This window comes from Mustela erminea, chromosome 2, assembly GCF_009829155.1.
Source record: "Mustela erminea isolate mMusErm1 chromosome 2, mMusErm1.Pri, whole genome shotgun sequence".
Lineage (NCBI taxonomy): Eukaryota > Metazoa > Chordata > Mammalia > Carnivora > Mustelidae > Mustela > Mustela erminea.
In genome coordinates, this window is record NC_045615.1 from 101,868,736 (window position 1) to 101,894,870 (window position 26,135).

General features: G+C 49.4%; 2 protein-coding genes across 6 annotated transcripts in view; one reads left to right on the forward strand and one right to left on the reverse strand.

The window, feature by feature from the left end:
* The window catches only part of LOC116582483, a 32,476-nt gene extending 23,151 nt beyond the window's left edge, over positions 1–9,325 (reverse strand). The window contains exons 1-3 of the mRNA XM_032329906.1: positions 9,302–9,325; positions 5,992–6,247; positions 1,946–2,109 (exon numbers count right to left, since the gene is read on the reverse strand). Of these exons, the coding sequence (XP_032185797.1) occupies positions 1,946–2,109; positions 5,992–6,247; positions 9,302–9,325 (444 nt within the window). The remainder of the gene's footprint in view (positions 1–1,945; positions 2,110–5,991; positions 6,248–9,301) is intronic.
* Positions 9,326–20,871: 11,546 nt separating this feature from the next.
* The window catches only part of JAKMIP1 (janus kinase and microtubule interacting protein 1), a 129,303-nt gene continuing 124,039 nt past the window's right edge, over positions 20,872–26,135 (forward strand). For all 5 annotated transcript variants that reach the window (XM_032333786.1, XM_032333784.1, XM_032333787.1 and 2 more), the window contains exon 1: positions 20,872–21,196. The gene's annotated coding sequence lies outside the window, so the exon portion shown is untranslated. The remainder of the gene's footprint in view (positions 21,197–26,135) is intronic.

The window sequence follows — 26,135 nt, forward strand, 5'->3', positions numbered from 1 at the left end:
ATGGTTCTTTTATTTTTTTTATTTATTTTTTTTTTAAAGATTTTATTTATTTATTTGTCAGAGAGAGAGAGAGTGAGAGCAAGCACAGGCAGACAGAGTGGAAGGCAGAGGCAGAGGGAGAAACAGGCTCCCTGCGGAGCAAGGAGCCCGATGTGGGACTCGATCCCAGGACGCTGGGATCATGACCTGAGCCGAAGGCAGCTGCTTAACCAACTGAGCCACCCAGGCGTCCCAGCATGGTTCTTTTAAATCAGAATTCTAGTTCATTTGTTTCTGAAATAAATCAACACTGCAAAAGCAGTTTCTTTCTTTCTTTCTTTCTTTCTTTCTTTCTTTCTTTCTTTCTTTCTTTCTTTCTTTCTTTCTCTCTTTCTTCTTTCTTTCTTTCTTTCCTTTAAATGGAAGGCTATTAGACACCAGTGACGCCTCCTAGCCTAATTGCTCATCTCAGCTTTAACCAGCTTTGTAGACTAGATGCCTCAAAGATAATTGATGATTCTGTGTTGGAATGGAGGGTGGTGGTCCAGGAGTAAAACAGTCCAGATGTGAATCCCAACGTCTCCGCGGACTGGCTGTGGAATCTTGAGGACATTACCTAACCTCTCTGGGCCCTGGTGTCCTCCTCAGTGCATGGAGATGCCAGTTCTCCCCTTGCTGGCTGTAAGGGTTCTATAGGCTAGGACAGGTGCCAGGGCCCAGGAAGCCCATGGAATGTCTGGTACTGTGACTGAAGTCAGCCCTCCTGTGTTCTAATCCTGTTCTACTGCCTTCTGTGCCTGTTGCCTCTGGAAAGTCGTAGACCTTTCTGAGTGCACCTCCACCCAGAAAGTGGGGCTGGCTTGTGATGGTCACATGAGGAAGATATACACAAGAAAGTGCCACCATGATTGGAATTTAGCTTTGGCTTAAGGGGAGCCAAACCTGAGTTAGGTTCCTCACACATCTCTCTGTGGCTCTGGCAGATATGGCCACTCATCTCCCCAGTATCCATTCTACCCTTTTTAATTAAGAATTGAGCCCTGATTTTTAGCTGAGTACAATGGCCACCTGGAATCAGTATTTCTCAGCCTTCCTTGCAGCCAGGTGGGGCCATGTAACTAAGTTCTGGCCAATAAGGGCAAAGTAAAGTATGGTATGCAACTTCTGGCACACCTTCATAAGAGGAAGGCATCTTTTTTGCCTCTATCTCCCCCTTGCTGGCTGGAGGCAGACATGAGGGCTGGTGTTCAAGCAGCCACCTTGGACTATGAGGCAACATGCTAAGGAGAGTAGAGCAGTGAGATGGACAGAATCTGGGCTTTTGCTGGTGGTGATGCCTCCACTGTGCCCCAAGCCACCTTCCTCTATATGTCATTTACATGAGAAAGAAACAACTTTCGATGTTGTCTAAATCACTATGACTTGGAGTTTTCTGTTATGTGAAGCTGAGACTCATACTAATGCATACAGAGGGCTGTTTTATTTTTGTGTTTCTAAGCAGACCTGGTCATCTCTTACTTGAACTATTACAATAATAAGGGAAAAAGAAAAAGAAATCATTGTGCACCTTTTATGGAGCAGAGCCTTTGGTAGGCGACCACTACTTAGACTTCAGCCTGGATTGGGATATCTCCACATGGGAACTGCTCACCCCAGAATGTTCACCAGTGACGCTGAGTTTCCTGCAGTGGCGAGGCTCAGGAGCCAGACACTCAGAGCTTAAATCCTGCCATGCCATATACTGTGTGACTCTGGGCAAGTTCCTTGACTTCTCTGTGCCTTAATTCCATCCTCAGTGAAAAGAAGAGGTAAAAATACCAACCTTCAAGCGTTGAGAGCATTCAGAGACAAGCCACAGGAGTTCCCTGCCCAGAGCTCAGAACACGGGAGATGTTAAGCATGAAGGTCGTAACAATGCTGGTTCGTAACATGAACTCTCCATGCCTGGCCTGGGTATAGCACTTGCCTTTGGCTCCGCTGTGTCCTGTTCCTTTGGGTTACCCCGGTTGGCCAGCACAACGCACTGCATGGGCAGAGACGAGGGATCCCAGCAGTGGGTGCGGATCACAGAACATCCTGGGGGCAGGCCACCTGTCTCATCTGGAGGTGGGAGAAGGGGTTTTGCAGGAGCTGAAACAGGAAGAAATGGCCCCGTAAGATCGGAGGTATCAAAATCACCGCCACCCCCTAAGTCCGTCTGGCACAGGCACTCTGTAATGCGACACGTGCATTTTCAGATGCTCACAAGTGACAGCCAACTCTGGAAACCAAAGTTGGCGGTCACTTTTCTGGGGCACAAACAGCAGCTACACACACAGAAACAAGGCAGGCTCCAGTGAGGGGTCATAGCCTGGTAAGCCATTTAAGCATTTAAAGATGGTTAAATAGGGGATGCCTGGGTGGCTCAGTTGGTTAAGCTTCTGCCTTCAGCTCAGGTCATCATCCCAGGGTCCTGGGATCAAGCCCAGCATCTCCCTGCTCATCAGTTAGCCTGCTTCTCCCTCTACCCCTCCTGCTTGTGATCTCTCTCTTTCTCTCTCACGCTTTCTCTCTTCTCACTCACATTTTTAAAAAAATCTTTAAAAAAAAAGAAAAATGGTTAAATGTAAAAAAAATCATTTATAAAACCAAATATCCCAAATCCACCATCTGTTGCAATTTAACATTTTAACCATTTAACCATTGTTAAAAGCGTGGACTCTGGAGCCAGAGCCTCTGTGTTCAGTCCCCAGCTCCCAGGGATGAGCTTCACATCATTAGCAACTCACTTCACCCATAAGGACTGTAGTTCCTGCTGCGCATGTTGAGGCAGAATTCATACCTGCCTCATGAAGGTGTGGAGAGGTCTATCCCACAATAGGTACTGATCAACAGAATGCCTGCTGTGTGCTGGGTATGCAGATATGAGTGCACACAACAGGCAGAAATCCGGTTCTCCTGGAGCTGATGTTCTGGGGGGTGAGGATTAGACTAAAACTTGTAAAATACACACAGGCCCTTAGTAGTCTTTTATTTGGGGGGCATTTTAAACCAATGCATTAGCAGAAATCTATCCCTCGGGAATGTAGACTGTGGCCAAGTTATCCTCTGATCCCATTTTACAGATTGGAGGGAGGTAGGGACAGGATGCTGTGTAGCTCGGGTCTAGTAGGTGCACAAGTGCGCGACTGTGTTTTCTCTAGCCTTTGCACACATGTGGGCCTGTGTGGAGATGGGGAAGCCAAGGTACTGGCAAGCAGAGTAATCATCCAGAAAAACCCAGGTAGGAATGGCTAAGTGGAGTCTGGAACCCGGGTCTCCTGGCTGCCAGCCCAGTAGTCTGTTCTCCCCCACCTGTCCCGGTTGTGGCTCCCCATGTTGAGGGGAATGTTACAGCTCTCAAGGTATGTCCTCAAGTGTGACCCCTTTAGTATCTTGTCTTATTTAACAAGCTCTGATGCAGGAAATGCCCCCTGCCAAACTGTTCCAGGTATTAACTCATCCGAGAGAGGAAAGGCAGGAAGGAATCACTGACTTCCCTCTCAGCTTCCAAGGAAGAGGAAATGTGGCAAATGGTGATGACCAAACCCAGAGTTCTAGAACTTTCCTGGCCTGTCCCTATTTCTGTAGCCACATGGTCAAGGCCTTGTAATCCATTCACTGTTCTTTTTTGTTTTGTTTTTGTTTTAGATGGTATTTTTAAGTCATAACTCATGGGTATGGTGTAGAATTCAAAGGGGGGACCTATGGGGTAATGGTAAAAGCTAGAGCTAGCTCACCCTTCTCCCATCCTGAAGCACCCGGGTCCCTCTCTGTTAGGGGGCACTGTTAGGGGGCACATCACAAGCCCTTCTGGAGCTAGTCTGCGAATTTACACACACTTCATCCCCCTGCACAATGGCAAACTAGTTGCACTGAACTTAATTTGCTTCTATGCAAACTATGCTTTGGAGCTCCTTCTGCTGGCCATTTAGAGCCGCCACATTTTTGGGGAAGGCTGCATCATATTTGCAGCGTGGACAGGCCATGGTGCATTTAGCAGCCCCTGGTAGAAAATCCAGGTTGTCCCTGGTCTCTGCACACATGGCATCACGTTCATGTGGTGGGCTCTCTAGGAATGGGATTGCTGGGTCAAAGTGCAAGTGTCGTCCAGGTAGACCACATTCCCTTCCATGGAGCCGGACCCATCTTATACCTGCCAACAGTGTAAGACTCACCTTCCTCCCAGAGATACCTTCCTCTGAGCCCAGAGATGACAGTCCCACCACCTCCCTCTCTGCTCACATCCCTCTATGACTCTCCCTTGACTTCGGCATGAAGTCCAGGTGCCCTGGTCTGGCATTTGAGGCTCCAGGAGGCTGGACCTTCATGCTTCTCCAGCCCCACATTCCTCCAACTGATATAAAGGACACTGAGAGGTAGAGTCAACATGGATGGGCAATAGACCCTGCATGTGTATTATGCTGTTTAATATTGAGCATGGCTCATCACCATGGTGACATCCACAGGTGGACAAGGAAGTTCAGGGAAGTCAGTGACCTTTCTGAATGTCCACAGCAGGGTAAGGGCAGATGGATGCCTACCCTTACCACCTCCCTAACCACCTTGCCAACAAGCAATAATCCTCTCCCATTCAGTACAGTCTGACTTCAGACACCATCACCTCGCTGGGCCCAGTCCCAAAACTCCCCTGCCTTGGCCTCTTTCCAAAGATCCAGCACAGGGGGCAACAGAAGAGCCCATTTGGGAGTCAACCCTACCATGATTTATTCATCTGGGGGACAGACCTAAGTACCAGGGATGGACAGAGTGCCAGGCCCCAGGCAGAGGCTGCAGAAACAGCAGTGGACAACATCACAGAGGACACAGAGCTCTTGGTTAATATGAGTCTTAGTTCCCTGGACAAAAGCCATGGTGATTGCTCTCTTTTTGATTATGAGTAAACGGAAGCCAACAATGCTCGATGATGTTCTAACGATCTCCCATCCAGAGATAGGCTGTGCCTACCCGGAGCCCTGGCTCCCCCTGGCGGCACAGTACAGTGGTCACGCCCATAAATCTGCTGGAATGTCCAGCTCTGCCACCTACCGGCCATGTCATTGCTTAGTGCCTCATTTTCCCCGCCTGTAAGATGGGAAGGAGCCACCGAATACTGAGGTGGTTGTTACTGGGCCTGGCACCCAGCAAGCAGGCAATAGCCAAGAACTGCTCTTATTCTAAGTCAAATTCTGCTTTGGAACGTGAGAATACCTTCTGGGTTCAACTTTAGGCTCTAATGCCACTTGCCCTCCAGTGCCAGAAACACATTAGCCAGGAGCAAATTAAACCATTTTCACTTAATTGTCCTATGGGGTTAGGAAACGGGATTTTCTGCAAAAGGGAAGGCTCTGGACAAAGACCCGAACCTTTCAAACAGCATCGTTTCTAACATCTGTGCGCTCGGCGAGACTCTCTGGCACCCACAGAACTGGGTTCCATTCCTAGTTATGCCCTAATGACCGGAGGGGCCGAGATCAGGTTACTGAAAGCCTTGGGTTTCTCACTGTGGAGATGTGACAGTGCCAGCCCCCAGGTCTCAGAGGGCATTACGTGGGACAGGTGAACACAGGTTCGCTGAACCAGAGCTGGAGCACGGCCGGGGGAGGACCCCACGATGCAACTGCTCTCAACACCATCCACTGACTGAGCGCGCCCGTGTGCCCCAAGCAGCTCCCGGGACCCTGTGCGACGGCCCGGATAGCAGGCCAGCTCTGGAGCCCGGGTCGCACCCACTTTAGCACTGGTGGCCGCGGACAGCGCCGCAGCTAGGCGGCGGGAAGTCCGGGCCGACACCTGTGCCCAGGGACGCGCGGGGAGAGGAGCCGGCGGGGCACAGGCGGGGTCACGTTCTAGGGCCTGGGCCTGACAGACGTGGGCACCCGAGCCGTGGGGCTGGCTGCACCGGAGCGCGCCCACCCCGTCCCAGGGACGACCTCCGCACTCCCGGGCAGGGGGGCGCGCGCGACGCAGAGGGGTGCAAGTTCAGCCACTGACCCGCAGCCTGGCCGCTGTCCTGCTGCATGTCGCCCGCCCGCCCGGGCCGCCGCCCCGCGCCCGCAGCTCCGGTCCAGTGCCCCCGGTGCGCCCGCCCGGCGCCCCTCCGCTCCGCCCCGCCGCTTCGAGTCCCCGGAGCGTGGGCTCTGTCCTCTGGGAACCGCGTAGCGCCGCCGGGGGCCTGGGCGGGCGCGCGGGGCCAGAGTCCCAGCCGCGCAGGGTGGTCGGAGCTCCGGGCTTTCCGGGCAGCCGGGGACTGGGCGGGGCCAGAAGGGGCGGGGGGCGGGGCGGAGGGCCGGGCGAGCCTGTCCCCGCGCCTCTGGCTCTGGCAGAGCCAGTCACTCCCCCGCACCGCAGTTATATAAATGCGCCCAGTTGACCGGGAAGAGCCAATCAGCGACGGCTCATCTTCCAATTATGTCTTTTAATATTTCCAGATCACACCAGAATACATAACGCATTATCACTACGGCGAAATTAGAAAACTCAGAGCAGCCCCTTTCCCGAATCCAGTGCTTCAGAGCCAACCACCTGTTAACCCATTGGTGCCTCCCCATGCATTAAACTTTTTTTAAATTCAAAATATAATTTCAAAGATAATTCTAAGCATATAAAAATAGCGCCAAGGTCCACCTCTCCTTCCAATGGCAACACTTCCACGATCGCGTTTTCCCTTCCGGTCTGTGGCAGGTAACAGGAAGGCCATTAGGGGCTTCACACACTGTCTGAGTAATTTTGAGGTTGCCTTTGGGATGGCACAGCCTCTAGAGCCAGTCGGTCTGGGTTCATCAGCCTACCCCTCAGCAGAGGGGTGACCCTCTGCTGGGCTGCTTACTTCATCTCTCTGGGCCTCAATCTCTTCTTTGGTTTAGCAGGGATAGTAACAGTACTTATTATTAGGCACAGTTGTGGGATCAGAGTCAGTGCTCCTACAATACAACGGAGGCACGCGGTAAATAGGTCAGTTGTTTTTTCTGAAGTCTTCTGCATCTGTCAAGGGTAATGAGCAATACTTGTGTAACCGCACAATTTGGTTTTTTTTCCTACTCCGCAAAGCTCCTAAATCCATTTCCATGTTTTCTTTTTAACCAACCCAGGGCTTCGACCAATAACTTGGGAAAGCTCTCTGTCCCTCAGTTTCTTCCTCTGTAGAATAGAGGTAATATTAATAGCCTCACAGGGATGTTTGAGGATTCTATGAAATGCTGTAGAGTGCATGCATATAGGTTTGCTATTAATTGATACTGCTGATAACTGGCTAGCCATCTGAAAAGTGAATAGACTCCGATCTAGTACCAAATACAAAAGTAAACTCTAGATGAATTAAAGACCTAAATTAATAAAGAAAACAATAAAAATCACACAAGGAGACTTTGGGATTCCAAGAGCATGCTTAGATAGAAGCTCTCTACAGCAATACCTTGTCAGACAGAAATATTGAGATGGGGGATTATTTCCAATACACTGAACTCACAGGAAAATCGGGGGAAATACCCAAGGATCACACACCTCCCCGCAAAAAGAGGAATAATCAGCCCAAACCAGAGGATGAACCCAGAAGTCTGGCCTCCACTGGGTACAACCACCTATGACATCAGCTTCAAGTTTGAGGAACTCTGGCCGGTGCCATGGACCAATGAACAGATCTCCCCATATCGCCAGCTTCGGGCAGAAAACCAGAAGATGATATAAATAAACAGTCTCTCCCGTGAATCTGTAGCCGGTAGACTGCTCCCATGTATGTCCGAGGATCCAATCTGCACTGGCCTCCAAAGAAAAACTCACCTGGCAAAGGAAATTAAAATAGCTACAGGTTGGTAGCGCCCCCTGGAGCCCAGAAGCAGCAAATGCAATCTGATGAATCACTACCTTCTACCTCTGAAACTGATTAATACAGTATATGCTAATGAATTTGAATTTAAATAAAAAAAATTTTTGAAAAAAGAAGCAAATAAAATGCTCTCTGGAGGACAGCATCTTCAATTCAGGCCTATCACTTTGTACCATCTATGAACCCATAATAAAAATGTAAAGTCCAGTGAGGGCTATGCCGCACCGGTGAGAATGTGTAAGCCTAAAAAGACAGAGTACAACAGGTTGTGGTGACGACACAACCTCTGTGGAGGGACTGGAGCTCCATACAATGCTGGTGGGGGTGTAGAATGGTGGGACCATTTTCGAAAGTACTGTGTCCGTTCTTAAAAAGTTCAACCTACATTTCCACATGATCGGAACCTTACATTCCTAGGTATGTGTCCCAAAGAAATGAGGGCATACGTCCACGCAAAGGCTTCTCTAGCTCTCTCTCTCTTTTTAAAGATTTTATTCATTTATTTGGCAGAGAGACACACAGCGAGAGGAAACACAAGCGGGGGAGCGGGAGAGGCAGAAGCAGGCCTCCCACTGAGCAGGGAGCTGATTCCAGGCTTGATTCCAGGCTTGATCCCAGGACCCTGGAATCATGACCTAAGCCGAAGGCAGATGCTTAATGACTGAGCCATCCAGGTGTCCCTCACACAAAGGTTTCTATACAAGTGTTTACAACAGCTTTAGTGCCTGGTGACACAAGTCCAGAAGGATGCCAAGGAGGAGGGCTGGGTGTGGGGGAAGTGGAAGGCGTCTCCAAGGATTCTGGGAAATTTTCAGGGGGATGGATGTGTTATCTTGATGGTGCTGATAGTTCCACAGGTGTATATGTGTGTCAAAACTGCTCTGCATTATGTGTCTACGCCGTTTATTCTAGACTGATTTTTACCTCAATAAAGTCATTACAAAAACATAATTGGCAGTTTTAAGCAAGAGTGATTATACTGCACTTTTGAATTTGTAAGAAACATAGAAGTAAAATGGCACAAAGGAAAGGCTCTGTGAGGAGTCTATGTTATTTGAGTGAGACCATGATAAAGATGGACATTATAGGGGTGCCTGGGTGGTTCCAGCAGTGAAGCGTCTGCCTTCGGCTCAGGTCATGATCCCAGGGTCCTGGGACCAAGTCCTGCAACCAGCTCCTTGCTCAGTGGGAAGCCTGCTTCTCCTTCTGCCTGCCACTCCTGCTGCTTGTGCTCCCTCTCCCTCTGACAAATAAAACCCTCAATAAGAAAAGATGCACATTATAAATTCTAGAACAACCAGTAAAAAAATCAAATAGCGGTATAGCTGTTAAGTTAATAGAAGTTATAAAATGGGATGCTAAAAAGACTTAATTCTAAATAAGAAAGGGGAAAAAAGAAACACAAATAAAGAACTGGTAAGGAAAATGAAAAGCAAATACTAAGGTGCCAGACTTCAGCCCAACCCTGTGAACAGTTACCGTCACAATGAAGAGACATGCCATCCCGTGAAAGAGATGGAGGCTACCAGCCTGCATACACAGAGGGACGCTGTGAGGTGCTGGCTACGAGAAACTCTCTTTAAATACGAGAGAAGAGAGGCTGACAGGAGAAATGTGGGAAAGCAGACCATGGAAGACATAAGGGGTGTCCCAAGGCTACATGACTATTTTGTCTGATAGACAAAATAATAATAATTAATCATTAATGATTTACAACAATTAACTGTTAATAATTATTTATTAACATCTATCTTTAATTTATTTAATCCATGCCTTATTATTTTAATTTATTAAAATTAGCCATTATTATAATATATTATATAATACATTATCATACATATACTTATTAAAGTTAGTATTATAAATTATTTCAATTTATTTATTAACAATAAATTAACAATTAATAATTATGATTATTGATAAAAATAACAGAACTTACTACAAAGAATATTGCCAGAGATGTGTCAGAGAGGTGGAGGGCCAATTCGTGAAGAAGCCATGATAATCTTAAACATGTATATCTGTATTAATAAAGCTTCAGAGTATATGAATTAAAACTGACAGAAACAAAAGGAGAAACAGACAAATTTCAATCATAGCTGCAGATTTTTTTGACATCACTCACTCTCTCATTAATTGGTAGACAAAGAAGATAAAAATCAGTAGGTATATAAGGAGAGCTGGAATGCTCCATCAGCGACCTTGATCTTGTTGACATTATGGAATCCTCTCCCCAGTAATAGCAGAAATTGCATATTTTCTCGTCTGGATGGAAAATTCACCAAGATAGGCCATGTGCCAGACAAGAAAGTACATCTCAAATTGAAAACAACCCAAACCATACAAAACCCACATTCTTTGATGACAGAAATGTTCAATTATAATTTAGTAACAACAAGATGTTCAGAAAATCCCCCCAATATTAGGAAATTAAGCAACACATTTCTGATTAATGTATCAGTCAAAGAAGAAATCAAGGGATTAATTGGAAACCAAGTATTTAAAACCGAATGATATGTGTTGTGTCTATTAAACAGGTGATGTTTACTTTCCAGGGTTAAAAAGACCAGAAGCGAGAACTACAATACTGAACCCATACCTTGTAACCTGGGAGAGCAGTGATGGCCGTCAAACCATTTATCCCTCGAGGCAAAGGCTGAGATATTAATTAAAGCTGAGATATTAATTAAAGCTTTATAAAGTAAATATGGCAAGAGAGCCTGTGGTGCCGCTGAATACCCAACTCTTGATCTTGACAAAGGTCATGATCTCAGGGCCTTGAGATTGAGTCCCCTATCGGGTTCCATACTCAGTGGAGAGTCTGCTTGGAATTCTCTCTCCCTCTCCCCTTGTCCCTCCTGCACTCTCTCTTAAATCAACGAATCAATCATTAAAAAAATAAATATGGTAAATTCCTCGGTTAAGCACTGAAAATAAGGAAACAAACTATGTAACTTTCCAACGGGAAAATGGAATAAGAGCAAAGGTTCAAACAATCCTAAAGAGGAACAAAAATAGAGAAAAAGGAAAATCAAAGAAGAGGAAGACAAGTAAAAATACGAAATCAGATGGGTAGAAATAGCTCCAAAGATACTGGTAGTCACAGGCTGCATAGACAAGCAAGCCCAGGAGGCTGGATCAGAGTATCCTATGGGCAACAGTACAAAACCCAACCATATGCTCTTTGCCTGGGGTTGAAAGTCAAGGGATGGATGAGAGCACACTAAGTAACAGATGTATTGAACAAAATGACATTTAGATCAAATCATCATGAGGGTGGGGGAGTACCTGGGAGGCACAGTCAGCTGAATCTCTGACTCGGTTTTGGCTCAGGCTCAGGTAGTGATCTCAGGGTCATGGAGACCCAGCCCTGTGTTGGGCTCCAGCCTCAGTGTGGAGTCCCTCCTGCTCTTTCTGGCTAAAATGAATAAATAAATCTTAAAAAAAATAGCATAAAGAAGATTGCTACCAGGTAATAAATCCACCAGGGAGAGCCCACAATTCTAGAATGCATGTGTTTCCTATGAAGTGAACACGAAGGGCACCAGAAGGAGGAGCTGAAAAATCCACGTCTCAGTGGGGCATCTCCACATGCCTCCTTCCAACATTTCGTTTGTTGTAAGAAAATATGCGTAACTTTATGTTTTCTGTCTTAACCATGTAAAACATACAGTTCAGTGACACTGAGCACATTCACGCTGTGTACAACAGTCACCACCACGCGTCCTCAGAGCTTTCTGTCCTCATGAGAGGCTAACTCACCATCTTCCACTCTCCCCAGCCCTTGGCACCCTCCCACCATCTTACCTTCTGTCTCTGTGAATCCAGCCACTCTAGGAACTCCCTCAGGGAAGTGGAACCATACGTGTCCTCTCAGGAGTGGCTTATCCCACTCAGCATGAGGTGACACGTGTCTGCATGTCCTTCCTTGTTAAGAGTGAGTAATATGCCTGTGTGTGTGTGTGTGTGTGTGTGATATACAATTTATCCAGTCCTCTATTGATGGACACGTGGACTGCTTGGACCCTGTGGCTGCGTGGCTGATGCTGCCGTGGACATGGGTGTACGGCTCTTTGTTCCTTCAGGTGTGGACTCAGGTGTAATCGCTGCCTCCTTACGGTGATTCTCAGTTTCATTTTGGGGGGAATCCCCGCACCATTTTCCACAGTGGCCACATCATTTTGGATTCATGCCAACAGCGCACAAGTGTTCCAATTTCTCCACACCCTCGCCAACACTTGTTATTTTTTTTGGATAGCAGTCATCCTAATGAATGTGAGGTGTCAACATACCTCTTAATAATTTATAGGCCAAATTGTAAAAAAAAAAAAAAAAAGCTGGTAAGAATAAAGACTTGAACAACACAACTAATTAGCTTTATCTATTTATTTAAATTTTTTAAAAAGAGTATATTTATTTATTTGAGAAAGAGAGCACACGCGCACACGCACAACAGGGGGAGAGGCAGAGGGAGAAGGAGAAGCAGAAGCAGACTCCCCGTACAGCAGGGAGTCCAACATGGGGCTCAATCCCAGGACCCTGGGATCATGAGCTGAGCCAAGGCAGACACTCAACCCACTGAGTCACCTAGGAGCCCTCTAATTCACTTTATTTAATGAACGCATACAGAATCTTCCACCCATTATAAAGAACAATTATAGTTTTGCTAAAGATACCATTTACGGTAATAAAATAAAACAAGAACTACATCTGCTGACAGATAGGCAAGACCTTTATACAGAAAATCTTAACTCTTACTGAAAGGTGTTTAATAGGACTTTTGTGAATAGAGGGATTCATCAGTGGGAGGACTGGAGAGACGATGTCATATCTCTCCAAACTGTGTGATAGATTTAATGCAGTTCTGATAAAAATCCCAATAAGGTTCTTTGCAAAATTCACCTAATTCCAAAATGTACATGAGAGAACAAAGTGTTGGCAATAGCTCCAATGCTCCCAAAGAAGACGAACAAGCTAGGAGGGCTTTCTTGGACAAATATCAAGACTCACTATATGCTGACATAGTCATGACAGCGTGACATTGACACAGAGACAGACAAATAGACAAAGGAACAGAACTAGCAGACCGTGAACGCCTGGACACCTGATATATGTCACAGCGCATACTCCCTGTCTGCTCCCTGGGAGAACGAACGGACGGGGTTTCAAATAAGCAACGCTCAGACAACTGGCTATTCCCAGGAGGGACAAAATGAAACAGGACTTCTTGCTCTCACTGTGCATCAAGCTCAACTCTGAAAAATAAAACTTGAAAACACTTAGCAAGGATTGTGAGAAAATATTTTTGAGGACTCTAAATAAGGTAGAATTTCTTAAAACACAAAAAAGCCCAAATCATAAAGGAACATATTAGGGACATCTGGGTGGCTCAGCTGGTTAAGCATCTGCCTTCGGCTCTGGTCATGATCCCAGGGTCCTGGGATTGAGTCCCACATTGGGCTCCTCATTCGGCAGGGAGCCTGCTTCTCCTCTGCCTGCAGCTTCCCTTCCCTTGTGTGCGCTCTCTCTCTTTCTCTCTCTCTCTGACAAATAAAATCTTTAAAAAAAAATAAAGGAACATATTAAAAATGCAGATGATGTTGAAAATAATATTTCTATTCACCCCAAGGAAACAATAATAGAAAATGGCAAGCCCTTATCCAGAAGGTACGTGCAAAAACATATGCCTAACAAAACATTAGTATCCTGAAAATATAAAGCCCTGAAAAGCAACAAGAGAAAGACAACCCCCGCCACCAGCCAAGTAGGCAGGGCACATGAAAAGGCGTGTTCATGGAGAGAAAGTATGAAAAGCCAAAAATAGACAAAGAGCCTCTGTCAGAGAAATTCACAATTCAATTGCTCTGAGACACCAATTCGCTCTCCCAGGGCTGGCAATAACCTAACATCCAGCTAAGACTGTAGGTTGGCAAGATGAAGAGGATCTGGGTTTCTTACAGACCATTGGTTGGATACTAAATTGGCAGAAACATTTTGGGCAACTATCTGGTAGTGCCTTGTAAAATTGGGAACATTTCCTCCCCGTGCTCTACCATTCCCCGTCCTATGGTGTAAACTCTAGAAGACTGGTTCTCAACCAAGGGTGATTTTGCCTTCTCAGGGGACATTTGGCACTCTCTGGGGGCATCTTGTTGTCATGTCTAGGAGGAGGGTGCTAGTGGGATCTGGCCATGGAGGCCAGGGACAGCCCTCTCTACAAAGGATTATCGTTCTGCTGTTGAGAAGCCTTGATGGAGAAGCCTTTTATCTACGTGCATCTGAAGTACAGATGCAAATGTCTGTGGTCTCAAGGTTTAAATTCTTTTTTAATTGCTAGAATGTCTATTCCCAGTTCAGCCAGCCACATGTATTAAAATGGATGAATTTTTTAAAAAGTCAGTGTGAAGTAAAAAGGAAAATGTGGGAGAATGAATATATATATATATATAATATATATATATATATATATATATAATATATATATATAACACCGTGCATAGGGAATTAGGAAAAAGATAAACACACACAGCGAAATCTTGAAGTAATGAATCTGATGGCAAGTTCCAATGTGACAAGTACAGATGGAATCCTGTCCTCTGTCCAGGCCCTGTCCTCAAAAAGGGCCCCTAACATTTTTTTTACTCTAAGTATAATTTCACTGTTTTTGTGTGTGCCTTATTTATTTATTTATTTATTTATTTATTTTTTTGAAGTAGTATGAAAATGCAACTGACATTTTTGGAAACCACCTTCCTGGGCTTTGGAAAATACATATGTTATATATATTACTTGGCATTCTTAAAATACCTTCTCCCCAAAATATTTTTTAACAATTGGAAATTTCTCTATTTAAACGTATTTTCTAGGGTCACATTTGCTAGCCAGATCACATTTTAATTTTTTGTAGGGGGAATTAACAGGCATAGCAGCCGCCTGAGTTTTCCTGCACTTGTAGGAAAATCTAGGCTACATGCACTGTCCAGATGCCATGGAGACCATCTAACCAAGAACGTAACTCAGAAGCTGTATTAAAAGGAAAAAGAAAGTGACGGCTCTATCTACATATCTGACTACACCACAAGGTCACAAGCAAATTCAAGAGGTGAATGCGAGATTTGGAAAAAGTACTTGAGCCCCGAGAACCAACAGAGGAGTGTCGGCTCTGCTGAGAACACTTAAAAATGGACAAAAGAAAGCAGACTCATAAATACGGAGAACGATCCTAAGGAGAAACATGGTTGTATGCATTCAGTTTGCAGAGGAGAGGGAGTGGGGCGGTGGGAGAGGCAGGTGAAGGGGAGAAAGAGGTACAAGCTTCCAGTTATGAAATCAATGAGCTGCAAGGATGCTAAGTGCAGGACAGAGAACATAGTCAGAAATCTCATGATACTGTTGCATGGAGACCACTCATTGTGGCAGATACCGACTCATGTACATGATCGGCCAGTCTCTATGTTATACACCTGATACTATACACCCACACTATTAGGACATTGTATCTCAATTATGCTTCAATAAATTAAAAAAAAAACCTGGACACACCCCCCACAACAAACGGACAAAAGAAAAAGCCTCAACTACAAATGGACCAAGCGTCCAAAATTGTCCAAGACAATTTTGAAAAGAGCCCCTCTAAAGTCACCTACATATTCCAGTTCTCCCCACTTTTCCAGCAGGCAGGGAGACACATTCTAAAATCACAAGGACACATCACTTTGCACCCATCAGGGCAGCAATGCCCCGGGGCCAGGGATTTAGCTGACTGATGGGAAACTCCTGCATTGGGGCAGAAGGGTGACGTGTCACAGAGCGCTGGGAAGGTAATCTGTCAGCATCGATTCAGATAAAAGTTTATGCCTTCAAACCAGCAATGCCCCTCCTGGGAATTCATCTGTGGAAATAAAAATACTGATACTGGCCAGGATATTTACTGCTCCTGGTTGTCAGCGGGCGAGGGTGAAGGGGATGCCCACATTGTGGGGTGTCATCAGCCTTTCAAGGAACGAGGCCAGTTGCCTCTGGATGCCGGCGGGGATTCCAGCAGGTGTTGGTGGGTGTGAAGAGTAAGAAGCACATAAATGTGCTTATGATGGATTCATTTCAAAATGAAATGAAAGCCCCTGAAGCCCTGTATGGGTGTGTGTTACAGTATATACTCACATATGTCTAGAGAGAAAAATGTGAAAATAGTGAGTTTGTTATCACAGGCTACCTGATGGGGGACGTGATATGGGAATGGGGAGGGGGAAAGCATCCACAGTAAAAATACCATGTTGCAATTATGCCCATTTATGTCAATGAGCAGAGCCACAGAGCTCTGGTCACCCCAGGGCTCGTGGGGGTCACCATGGTATGGCAAGATTCAAGGTCACCTTCTTTATATCTGCCTATACTGTCTGAATTTTTTTTTTTTTTTTACAATAGGCATGTATTATTCATAGAACCAGAAATAACCCACAGAAAGCTGTTTTCATTGCAGGATGGAGTGGAGAAGAAAGAGTGTCCTGGCATGCGGACCCTGTGTCCCAGGAGACTGGACTCCCTTGCAAGGACAGTGATGGGAACTTGGGTATTCTGTGTGCCTCCCATCCCTTGTGGCTGCTCTCCTTTGTTTCTGGGGGAAATCTACAGGCCCTCAGTGCCCATGACCCTGCCCCAGGGATCAGTCCTGTCCCGTGCAGGAGCCTGGGGCAGCTAGCTCCTTTCATGGCCATCCCTGTCTTTGGGAACCTTTTGTACTGAGACAACTGGACACTCACATGCAATTGGAAGTAATAACTAGGAGCCAGTATACCTTTCACCTGGTTTCCCCCAAAGGTAACACCTTGCAAACCTATCATACAATGTCACAGACCAGGCAACTAACATGGGTAAGGTCCCCCCCCCCTTATTTGGATTTCCACGGCTTCTCCTGAACTCCTGCATGTGCATGCACTTAGTTCCATGCAATCTTACGACATATGCAGACTCCTTGCTGTGTGTGCCGTCCCAGGCAGGACACAGACCCGTTGCACATGAGGACCCTTCCTGCTACCCCTTTACAGCCGCAGCCACCACCCTCCCCCTCCCCAACTCCTGGTAGCACGAATCAGTCCTCTCTTTCTAGAATTCTGCCATTTTGATAGAGTTCTATAAATGGAATCATGCAGCTGTTTAACGCAGCCTAATTCCCATCATCATCCTTTAGGATCTGAAAGTGGACTGATGGCAGTGAGGGCTTGGGGTGGAAGACCTGGCTGGAGTTTCCAGATCTTTTTGTCTGAGTCTCTGTTGTCTCCTCCAGAGCACGAGAATAACAGCGCTTGCAGTGACGGAGGGAGGTAAGCTTTCTGCTACGAATCCCCTAATTCCCACAGTGTTCCCCCACTGAGCACACGAATGGTCCAGCTGCCTTAGGTGGGCCACGACTGTGATCCTGGTTCTGTTCTTCCCATCACTCAGATGGTGACTGTGGGAGCAAATGGTGGAACTGGGACTCCCATCCCAGAGAGTCTGGCAGGTGTGGGGAGTGGCACTATTTCTACTGGACAGGGAGAAGACTGTGGCTCAGAGCACTGAGGGGACTTGTCCCAGGCACACAGCTAATTTGTGGCTGAGCCCACAACAGAGCCTGGTGCTTGCTCCCCACCCCTCGCCCAGCACTGGTTCTTCTGTACCCCTCAGTCTCAGGGGGATGCCTGGAGCTTTCCCGTGCATCTCCCCAGCAGCAGGATGGTTTTCTGCTACTTGGGAGATGTGGGGCATCTGCCACAGGGGGAGCCCAGCAGTCGGGTGCCAGTCCCGACTCAGCCACTTCCCAGCTGGGGACTGTAGTTGAGTTGTTGAACCTGTACATTTCTCAGTGTCTAGGGATAAGGACGAACTAAAATGAATTAATTCCTATGGAGCTCCGACAGTGCCTTGCATACAGTAGGTGCTCAGTAAATGTGAGTCGTTACTAACAAGGTGATGGTTTCTTCATCCCTAGACCCAAGCTGCCAGTGCTCTGCATTCTGGCTCTACTGAATGTGAGCTCTTGGACAAGTTACCTAACCTCTCTGTACTAGGGCAGTTGTGTAGATTAAACAGGTTAATGCTCCCAGAATGTATCTGTCAGAGGATGCTTGACCAGCTTGCTCTTATTACTACCCCTCCTCCAGCACGACCAACCACCCAGAAAGCCAGTCTTACAAGTTGGATCAGTTCCAACCACGTAGACGGGGGTGGTGGGGGTGCTCCTTGGAGGGTCCTGATCTGTCCTTCTGGAGGTCGTAGCTCAAACCATCCTGGTTCTGACCTTCAACCTCCCTCCATCATCTCTACCAAACTCAATAGTCTCTCACCTCTACCTTCCTACCCAGCCTCCATGCAAATCCTGGAGTCTGCCAACCAGCGGTGGTGACCTGTTTCAAATTCCTTAATGACCCAAAGTCCCAGTGGGGCTTTCATGGTCCTTGCCAGCCTCTTAGCCTTGTGTGCTCCCTATGGGGCAGCAGGCCTGAAATCCATGCCTCCGTCTCCAATCCCTCCATGGTCTCTCTGCACCTGCTCTTCCCTCTGCCTGGAAGGCCTGCATCCTCCCCCCCTTGTCTAACCTTAGGGCAAGAGTCTTCTCCAGAAATCCTCTCCTGAGTCCCTGAAGTGGTCCTCGGAGTTCCTCCCCCTACACTCCTATTGCCTGGACTACCCCATCATAATGATCCACTGTGGTCTCTCCCACTGACCCATGAGCCACTAGGCAGAGACGAGCTGTTTCCGGCCACTTCCCTGCTGCCTGGGGAAAGCACCAGTGCCCAGTGGATGCCTGCTTATGTCTGGGGAACGACTGATGGGGCTAGTGGGGTCTGTCTGCCCTTCTACACGGGACCATGCCTCCTTTAATCCTGTCCCTCATGTATTTCCTCAAGAACCCTTGATGGCTCCCTTCCCGCTAGAAGGTTAAGCCCATACTCAGGGCATTCGTGCTACTGCTTGCTCTCCCTGGAATGTTCCCTCTTCCTCTTCATCCAGCCATCGAATACTCAGGGCTGACTTCTTCAGCAAAGGCCAGGCCCGAGGATCAAGCCAGGTTCCACAGGATGTGATCTCCTCGTACCTTTCCCCCCTCCTTAAGAATGATCACAATTGTAGTTAAATAATGGTATCATTTACAATAACATCCTGGAACCTGTAAATGTGGTCTTATTTGGCCAAAGCATCTTTGTACATGTGGTTAAGTTAAGGATCTTGAAGTGAGATAATCCTGGATTAGCTCAGTGGATCCCACACCCGCAGACCAGAGTCTTTATAAAAGAAGAGGCCTAAGGGGCGCCTGCCTGGCTCAGTGGACTAAGCCACTGCCTTCAGCTCAGGTCATGATCTCAGGGTCCTGGGATCGAGCCCCGCATCAGGCTCTCTCTGCTCAGCGGGGAGCCTGCTTCCTCCTCTCTCTCTGCCTGCTTCTCTGCCTACTTGTGATCTCTGTCAAATAAATAAATAAAATCTTAAAAAAAAAAAAAGAGAGTGTAACTTTCTGTTGTTTTAAGCCTCCTGGTCTGTGATAGTGTTTGATGACAGCCTTCAGAAAATAACACAGATCCATATATACTAACTAATTTAATCCTCACTCAAACCCATAAGATTGTTACTATTCTAAGCTCCATTTTACAGATAAGGAAACTGAGAAAAGCAAAGCCTCAATAACTTGCCTAAGGCCACCAACTAGTAAGTGGCCAAGTTAGGATACCCCCCACCCCCTACTCTAGCCCCAGACAGCCTGGCCCAATCAGAGGGGGTTAGCGGGCAGTAACTACTGCTCTGGAAAGCGACAGGAAGCCCTTCCCCAAGACCCTCAAACGTGGATGGCCTGTCGAGGGGATGGCAGCTTTAGCCTGGGCTCACAGACCATGGGTCCCATGATACCTGGAGGGCTGCTTTGGAGACAGTCAGACTCTTGGTTCCCCTGTTGCCGCTTGCTATGTGTTCTGGGCCCCAGGGCCTCCTGATCCCTAGTGAGGAGAAAGTGATGGTATTTGCCTCTTGGGTGGTCCAGAGGCAGAAGAAGTAGACCAGGACGTTTCAAATACGCACACCCGACAGTGGTCCCACAGACCACCTTCCCTCGTGAGATAGTCTCAGGATCAACCCCGAAGTCTTTCCCACAGCCTAGAGGTCTTACACATCCTGGCCCCTGTTCCCCCTGCCCACCCCATCCTCACCATTCTCCTCCTCAACCTCTCTGTAGCCCAGAGATACCCCCTCTTCTTTAGATTCTCAAATATGCCACGTTTTCCTCCAGTCAAGATGCTATGTTAATGCTTTTCCCTTCCTTTGCTGGAATATAAAATCCAGGAGGGCGGGGGCCTTCTTGCCGTTCACTGCAGTATCCCTAGATCTTAAGGGGTCCCTGGTACATAGTAGGTGCCCAAGCAATATTTGTGGAACGGCACTGAAAGAATGGATCTTTGCCTCGCTAAATTCTACCCTTCCTTCAAGCCTCTACTAGATATCATATCATTCATTCCACTATTTTTTGGTGACAGGATTTTTTTTTCTTTTTTTTTTTTTTTTTTGCCTAGTGGTAAGACTCCTGGCTCCGCCACTTGCTGGCTGTGTCACTTTCCAACATTTCCTTTAACCTGTGACCCTGAGATTGCAGTCGGCACAAAGGGTAGAATACAGGTCCCTCGGCAGTTATGTCTTCCCTGACCACCAATGGCCTAGGATGGTCACAGTCCCAGGTAAGGGCAGGGATGAGCCTCCTGGGGACTTTAGCCCCAACTGCAGCCGGCAAACTCCTCCTGGTCCAAGGCAGCTCCGACCCAGCGGGAGCCACGACCCCGCGTGATACCCGGCGCTCAGCCGCTGGACCCCAGCCCTTCCCCGGCGCTGGCCGCGCGGCCAAGTGCGCACGCTCAGGCCTCCCCACACCTCCTCCGGCTGCCGCCTAACCGCTCCCGGCCTCGGCCCCGGGCGGGGGCGGGGCGAGCGCCGCGCCTTCCCCCCTGACTGGCAGGAGGACGGGCCAGTCGGAGGGGATACCCGGGGGAGGGGCGGGGCCTCGCCGTGAGCCGGGCGCCGGGCGGTAGCAGGCGCTGCAGCCGGGAGCGTGCGGCACGCGCTGCCGGCTGCCCCGAGCGCCGTCACCGGCGCCGCCGCACCTCGACCCCCGCCCCGCAGAGCCGCGCGCGCGCATCTATCCGTATTCCTCGGTTGCTTATTACGATTTTTCTTTCTTTCTTTCTTTCTTTCTTTTTTTTTGCACGCAACCTTTTTCTGTTCCGTTTTGTCCTTTTTAAGGCGGGGGCGGCGGCAGCGTAAGCTCGGGGCGGGGAGGGGGCGGCCGGAGGATGCGGCGCGGGGCTGCGCTCGCTACGTCCGCAGCTGCTGCCCGGCTCGGGCCTGAGCGCCGAGCAGGTGGGTACAGGTGCGCCTGCGGGGGGTGGCGGGAGGCGCGCCCTGGCCGAAGGGCGCCCGCGGACCCAGCGACCGATGGGCGGACCCCGCGGCAGGGGACGCGATGACCGGTGCCGCCCCGCCCCATCGCCCACCTCCCCTTCTTCTAGCCTTCGCGCCCCTCCAGATCCCCTGCCGCTCTCGCGTCTCACCTCCGTGGTCCCCCACCCTTCGGTTCCCATCCCCCATTCCCCTCCAAATCCCCCTGCAGCGTCTCCCAGCAAGAGGACTCTGCGTCGCCTCCCTCATAGGCCCCCTCCCCGTACTGCCCCAGCCCCCCTCTCTTCCTTACGACACCCCTATTTCCACTTCTCTCCCCATTCCGCCCTCGAGCCAAGAAGGGGGAGGGGGAACCCACCGGCTGCCTCCAGGGAGTGGCGCGGGGGGCGTGGCCGCCCGGTTCCCTCGGAGTCCTACCCACTGAGTAAGTCAGGGTACCCCCAGGTCCGGGCCAAGGTGGCGCAGAGGTTGGAGCTCGGGCCGCTCCGGGGCGGCAGGGGGCCGGGAGGGGCCGCCCTGCCTGCACCCCCGCCCCACGCAAAGCACCCGCTGCTGCGGCCGCTGCCACGCACACCCCCGCGCTGCTCCGCCCACGTGGGCTCCGGGAGGAGGCTGTAGCGCTGGGAAGAAAGGCTGGTACCCACCCTGCTGCCCCGCCGGCGCGCCCTGGGCGCACGCAGCCTCTGGAGATGGCGCACAAGGATTGGCTCCGGGGGACCGGGCACCTTTCCTGGACGCCCTGCCTTAGTGCCCATGCCCTCGTCCCCAGCCGCCTGCCCCCTCACTCCATCACTCCACCTTCCCTGCTGCGAGCTCTTGACGATCCAGCCTCGTCATCCCTGATGGAGGACGCTTGCCAGGCTGGAGTCTTTCGCATAGCCCTAGAAGCACCCGCCCGCACCCCCCAATACACCACCACCCCTCCCCACACACCGTAGTCTGCCTTTCTCCTGATGGCTTGGCCTGCCTGGGCTCTCTGCCAGCCTCTGCCCGGCTCTTTAGACTGTAGAGATACTGTATCTAACTGCTGGTCCTCCCCCACCCCCACCCTTTCCACGCACACTCACAGGCACACGTCCTTGGCCTTTGCTTGTGCTGTTCCCTCTTTGGGAACGCCCTTCCTTCTACTGGCCAGCTCCTTCTCCATGAAGGTCAGAGAGAACCCCTTGCACTGCCTGAGCTTCTATGTCTGGCAGAATGGGACTCACTGTTATCCTTTCTGATGGTCTTGGCCTCCCAGGCCAGATTAGGAGATTTTGAAGCCCAGGGGAAGCCTTGGCCCTTCACATAGGGCTTGGGTCACAGTACATATCCTACCTGAGAGGGGCTCTTCCTGCTAACTGAGTGACCAGCAGGTATAGGGTGGGTCTTTGGAGATGCTGGCTTCTCCTCCAGACCTTGGGCAGGTGGGTGGCACTTCCATGAGCCAATGGATAAGGAGGTTTGGGGATGGCATGGGGTGGTCAGGACCCCTCTCCGATGCTTGCCCAACATGAGAGGGCATGACTGCACGTGGTCTGTAATGGCGAGCATCTCTCCAGAGCATGGCGGTAACTCCCACCTTGAGACTTGTCCCGTGAGAAGTCTCTCGAAGGGTCAGGGTGTGGGCCCAACAAATGCGATCATTGCCATTGTCCTTCGCAAACCATCCTTAGCTGCTTCTGTGACCTCACACGTTCTTCGCATTCTGGTTTCCCTGGCCCACCTCTCTCTCTTGCCCCACTGTCTCAGCCTCATGTGCTTCCTCTGTGTTTGCCAGGCCTGTCTTCTCACTTAGGCTTCTCCCCACATACTGTGGTTTTGTTTGGTTTCAGTTTTGGTTTTTGGTTTTCCTGGGAGATGTGCCCTCTTTCGTCTGCCTGGAGAACTAGTCATATGTCAAGGCCCAGGTCTCCTGTGAAGTCTTGGTGGTGTTTCCTGACTTTGCCGGATAGATTGTGGGTTCTCTCATCTGTGCTCTTTTAGAACATTTATCCATGTATAGTTTCGTGGGTGTGTGGTTTTTCCCTAAGCAGACCTTGGCCACTGGAGAGTGGGGTCACATTGAGGTCTGAGGGGGAGCCCCACTTGGAGGGGGGGTTCCACCTTCCTGGGGAGGCAGTCACGCCCACATCAATCATGCCAGCGCTATAAGAGGGATGTGCATAGGGAGGGACAGAGCTTGACGGTCTCTGCTTGGCCTAGCCAGAGGTTTCACGGTGAGGAGCCAGGATGGAGGCCTTTTGGTGTAGAGGGTTGGTTGGGTCTGGGAGAGGAGCGACAGAAGGAACAATTGCTGAGCAAGGCATGAGAATGAGACCCTGCCTCTCTGCAGGCTCTGGGGAACTGCCTGGTGCCCACCAGGGCCCTGCCCCTCTCCCGGCTGAGGCTAAGGCAGTGCCTCCCACCTGGGTTTTGTAATCCAAATGGGGTGCCTCCCGCAGAAAGATTGGTGATGACTGCACCGTGTTCTGGGTCTCCTTGCTTGGTCTCCTTGGGGTGTTTAGGCCATTTTGCCTGTCTTCTGAAGTCGATTCACCTTTGTCCTATCCCTTAAGGCTGTGTGATCTTGGGCCATAGGATTAACCTTTCTGAGCCTCCCATTTCCTGAAGAATGGGAACAGTGGTCTCTCTGGCATGGCTGGTGTGGGTATCCGAGTGTCGTCTCTGGGCACAGGCACCACTGAATAAGCGGTCATGGTGATGGGGGTGTGTGTGTTTCAAAAGTCAGTCCTTTCGTTTTGTCCCAGAGCAACCACCCAGAGCAGAAGCCCTCAGTGTCCCTCCCTAGCTAACAACCTCAAGCCAATAAGCTACACATTCCATAAATGGGAGTGAGTGATGGAGGGAGCGGGTGTGTGCTGGCTCCTGGGAATTGTGCATGCTTGTGGGAGAAGGTGCTGAGGGCTGTGGGAAGGAGTCCTGAGCTCAGCGTGCACTAGCGAAGGCCACCCACCTGCCTCGAGCATCTCCTTTGATGCTTCTGTCATCTGGGCTTCTTTCTTGCTCAGTGGTGACAGGGATTTCCACCCAGTTCCTAGGAAGACTCTTACCCCCTTAAAGGAACAAACCATCAGCACCAGCTAGGTGAGCTGAGCTGTGAAGGAACAGGGCTGGAACTGGCCTGGGTGGGAGGGGCTGCACTGAGGACCAGCTCCGACCTCCTTGGGCAAGTTCAATGCCCGGGTCCTTTTCCTGGGATGCTCACATGAGGAATAGAGCTATCGTTGCTTAAACTCCCACTCCTTCTGGGAATTCTCTCTCACTGAAGCTGCACAGCACCTCTCTAGGGAAGGGCTTATGTGGGCACCTGACAAACAGGGACTGAGCTTGGAGGTGGAGGTGGAGGGAGGCAGAGGCAGAACTCACCAGGGTGGGGCAGAGGAGGGGAGGGGGTAGCGCCTATGCTCCAGAACTTAGGTGTTGCTCTGTGGAACATGCTGATCCCTGTAATGGAAAGTCGACCTTCCTACAGGGCCCATGTGAGGAATCAATCAGAGGATGCTTCTCTGTGCTTTTGATTGAAATCGGTTACCTTGAAGCCAGTAGAAGCCATTAGTGCTGCTGTAATCCGAGGCTCAGGAAAGGTACTCCAGGGCCGGTCAGCAGTGGGACCTTGTTTGTCATTGTCCTTCTAGCCCAGAACACTGTCAGAAAATGCTTTCTTGGGGCGCCTGGGTGGCTCAGTGGGTTAAAGCCTCTGCCTTTGGCTCAGGTCATGATCTCAGGGTCCTGGGATCGAGCCCCGCATCGCGCTCTCTGCTTAGCGGGGAGCCTGCTTCCCCCTCTTTCTCTGCCTGCCTCTCTGCCTACTTGTGATCTCTCTCTATCAAATAAAATAAAATCTTTAAAAAAAATGTTTTCTTTGCTCTGGCCTTTGGAAGGCCAGGTGGACAGCCCAGGAACCTTGGGCCAGCGTGGAGGGGCAGGAACAAGGGGGTGGGGCGCTGGGAGCCTCACGCTGTGAGGAGCCCCTCCTGTAGGAGGTGGGAGGGGAAGAGCTTACAGAGAGGAGCCCCAGAGGGCATGGAGGCTCGCTCTCGTCTTCGGTATTACTGTTTATTTTTGCCACTGCAACAGGAAGTATTTTACCTCTCACTCATCTCTAGAAATGAATCGAGTTAAATGCCATTTTTCTTAATTGTAGCGGTTAACGTTTGTTAAGCACCTACCAAGGGCCAGGGTATGTGCCAGAGGTCGGCAAGTGGCAACCCTATTAGTGCGATGCCCACTTCTGTAAATAAAGTTTTATTGGCACCCAGCCACGCCCACTGGCGCACCTGTTGCTGTGGCTGCTTTCCTGCTGTGTTGGCAGAGTTTCACCACTGTGGCCATCACCTGTAAAGCCAGAAACACTACCTGGCCCTTTGCAGCTGGGAGTTTTCTGCCTGCCCAGTCTGTGCTGTCCCCATTTGGGTTCATTCAGTTACGGACACAAGCCTAGAGGGAGGTGCCTTGCGTTTGTCACTTTACAGATGGGTACAGACAGCCTCTGAAGCCCACTGCGGGGGTCACAGAGCTCATAAGTGGGGAGCAGGGACTGCACCCAAGCAGTCCACTTTATTATTTTTTGGGGGGAGGATTTATATATTTTTAATTAACTTCTTTTTAAAAAAAGATTTTATTTATTTGACAGAGATCACAAGTAGGCGGAGAGGCAGGCAGAGGGCGGGGGGAAGCAGGCTCCCTGCTGAGCAGAGAGCCTGATGCAGGGCTTGATCCCAAGACCCTGAGATCATGACCTGAGCTGAAGGCAGAGGCTTAACCCACTGAGCCACCCAGGTGCCCCTTTAATTAGCTTCTAATTGAATTTTGCCATGTTTAGAGAATATGTTCTGTATGATATCTATTTTTAAAAATTTACTGACAGTTTCTTTTTTTAAGAAAATATTTATTTTAGAGAGACCAAAAGAGAGTGCTT